The sequence below is a fragment of the Nicotiana tomentosiformis genome, chromosome 11 (genome assembly GCF_000390325.3).
Source record: "Nicotiana tomentosiformis chromosome 11, ASM39032v3, whole genome shotgun sequence".
In the NCBI taxonomy this organism is placed as follows: Eukaryota; Viridiplantae; Streptophyta; class Magnoliopsida; order Solanales; family Solanaceae; genus Nicotiana; species Nicotiana tomentosiformis.
This window is the reverse complement of record NC_090822.1, coordinates 115,416,003-115,418,360: the sequence shown is the minus strand read 5'-3', so window position 1 is coordinate 115,418,360 and position 2,358 is coordinate 115,416,003. Positions and strand designations below refer to the sequence as shown.

The window sequence follows — 2,358 nt, the reverse complement described above, 5'->3', positions numbered from 1 at the left end:
AAGTATGACGGGAAGGGTATATATAGCCCAATAGTATAACGAGGGGTATTTTTAGACCATTTTCGAAAATACAGGGATATATTTGGCCCTTCGCCGTACTTATAATTATTTTTTAGATGACTTGACAATTAAAAAATTCTTGTATATTATAGGTGTATATTAAACCCAAAAATAGCATTGTCTAGCGCTTATACCTACCCAATACAGCTTAAAACATAAAACAAAAATAAAAGCAGAAAAGGAAAAGTGCAAACACAACTTTAGAGCTCCAGATGAATCCTGTGTCCCCTAAGGTTTACAATATTCATCAATTGTTCTGGGGCCTGTGTAGCCATCTTTTACTTTTCCAACTTATATTGTAACTTATTTTTCTCCTTTTAATATCCGAAAAAAGTGGAGCCCTGGATCTACGGTAAAATTATTTTTGTGTGACCTTTAAGTCACGAGTTTAAGTCGTTGAATTAGCCATGCTTGCATCATAATAGACTATCTATATCATATCTTTTGGGGTGCACTCCTCCTGTACCGTGCATGAACGCAGGATACTTCGTGCACACATCTCATAGTATTCCATCTACTTCAAGTCTACCACTAGCTACTTTATAAGCTCATCACTTAGCCTCAGATTTGGAAAAAAAAAATCTTTCCTATAGTATTCTTCCCCTTCCATCCTTTCTCATAACTTAATGCAATATTCTAACTAGGCTATTTTCAACTTCTCCTCTGAGTTTTCATCATTTTCTTGGCCAAAAAAAATGAAATCCATAGAATTGTTCTGTGCTTCTCCTGCTTCTACAGCCATATGTTCAAGCATGGATCAACGTACTATGGTACGTCGTGGCATTAGGCATCTTGATCATAAAATTGATCGATTAGGTGACCGTTCAAAAATCAAAACACCAGTAGTCCCTTGTTCTTCTTCTCAACTTCCATTTGATCCTAAAAATTATTATCAAAAGGGTAGAAAAAGCTCTAGTAAACCAAGTGAATTACGTCGAAAAAGCTCAGCTGATATTACTGACTTAGCTAATTCTAGCCCTCCTAGTTATTCTTCTAGGTATTTGTTAAGTGATACTCCATTCATTGATTTCTTATCTTCAGATCATAGTTCTGGAGATGTTCATGCTTTGGTTCCTAGCAAATCCTTAAGGGCTAAAAGCACAAATGAACGTCTCATGTATCGATCTTCATCAACTCGTTCGATTGAATCCCCAGTCTATAAACCTTCACCAGTTTATTCAAAGGATTTGTGTGTCTATAAATCATCATCAACTCGTTCTTGTGCCCGTGAACAGGTTTGCATTTCTTTTATAGTAACATGTTGTGTGTTTCATGTAAAGATTTTTCACATAATCAGTATAGTTTAATATACTTAAACTCTTTTTTCTTTTTGAACGTTTGATAGGTTGTGGAATTGATGGTGTCAATCCACTGCAAAGGTTGTGAAGGGAAAGTAAGAAAACATATCTCCAGAATGGAAGGCAAGTAAAATAATACTACTAAATTTTGTAATGTTTTTTCCCTTCTCTTTTTCTAGTTTCTTCAATGCTAGTACGTATATTATTGATTAGGGATATAGATTATCCAATTAACGGAAAGTAATACTTTTGAATTAAAATATGCAGGAGTGAAATCATTTAAAATAGATTTCCCTTCAAAGAAAGTTACAATTATCGGCGATGTGACTCCACTAGGAGTATTGGCAAGTATTTCTAAGGTGAAGAATGCACAATTTTGGCCATCTCCAACTACTTCCTCTTCCTCGTACTCGTCCTCGTCCTCTCCAATGGTCTGAACAAAAGATACTGATTAATTACTGATGTATTAGTTTCAAAATATTCTGTAGCGAGTGTGTTTTGTTTAAAAATGTCTAAATTAGCCGTTAATGGTGTATTTCTTGCATTATTATATGTCGTGGGCTTGTAAATATTGTGTTATTTAGTATCTTTTGTATTAAAAAGAATAGAAAGCTAAAAAGAGTTTGTTTGATTCTCTTGTGTTCTGTGATGATAATTTCTTGGAACAAACGAAAACAATCAAGCCTTTGAATATTTTTGGGAAGGGCTCCTTTTTTCTTTCTCTTACTTTTCTATAATTTTCAAAACTGATTATAAGGCTGGCATGTTTGTCTCTACGAATGTCCTATTGTTTAATTACAACTTTCCAGATCACTTATTTTTATGATTGTCGAGCAGTTGCAGAACATTTGACCAAAGATAAAGACTGAAAGTTTACCAACACTAGAATTTGAAAATTTGACAGGACAAAATGTTAATTAAGCACCCGTTTAAATATATAGATTTTGGCACCCAGCTTGTTTGTTCGCGGAATATGATGATTTTTTGGGTAAAAAAATTG

General features: G+C 34.0%; 1 protein-coding gene across 1 annotated transcript; it reads left to right on the top strand.

The window, feature by feature from the left end:
- Positions 1–632: 632 nt before the first annotated feature.
- LOC104094089 (protein SODIUM POTASSIUM ROOT DEFECTIVE 1) lies at positions 633–1,989 on the top strand. The gene is made up of 3 exons (XM_009599948.4): positions 633–1,295; positions 1,406–1,481; positions 1,626–1,989. Exons 1-3 carry the CDS (start codon positions 756–758, stop codon positions 1,793–1,795), a joined length of 786 nt encoding a protein of 261 aa, XP_009598243.1. The 5' UTR covers positions 633–755; the 3' UTR covers positions 1,796–1,989.
- Positions 1,990–2,358: the final 369 nt, after the last annotated feature.

Excerpts from the sequence above, each read along its gene's own strand:
- LOC104094089 (XM_009599948.4), top strand. The coding sequence starts at position 756 with ATGAAATCCATAGAATTGTTCTGTGCTTCTCCTGCTTCTACAGCCATA. Across the intron at positions 1,296-1,405 it reads GTTCTTGTGCCCGTGAACAG|GTTGTGGAATTGATGGTGTC; the intron begins GTTTGCATTTCT and ends AACGTTTGATAG. Across the intron at positions 1,482-1,625 it reads ACATATCTCCAGAATGGAAG|GAGTGAAATCATTTAAAATA; the intron begins GCAAGTAAAATA and ends TAAAATATGCAG.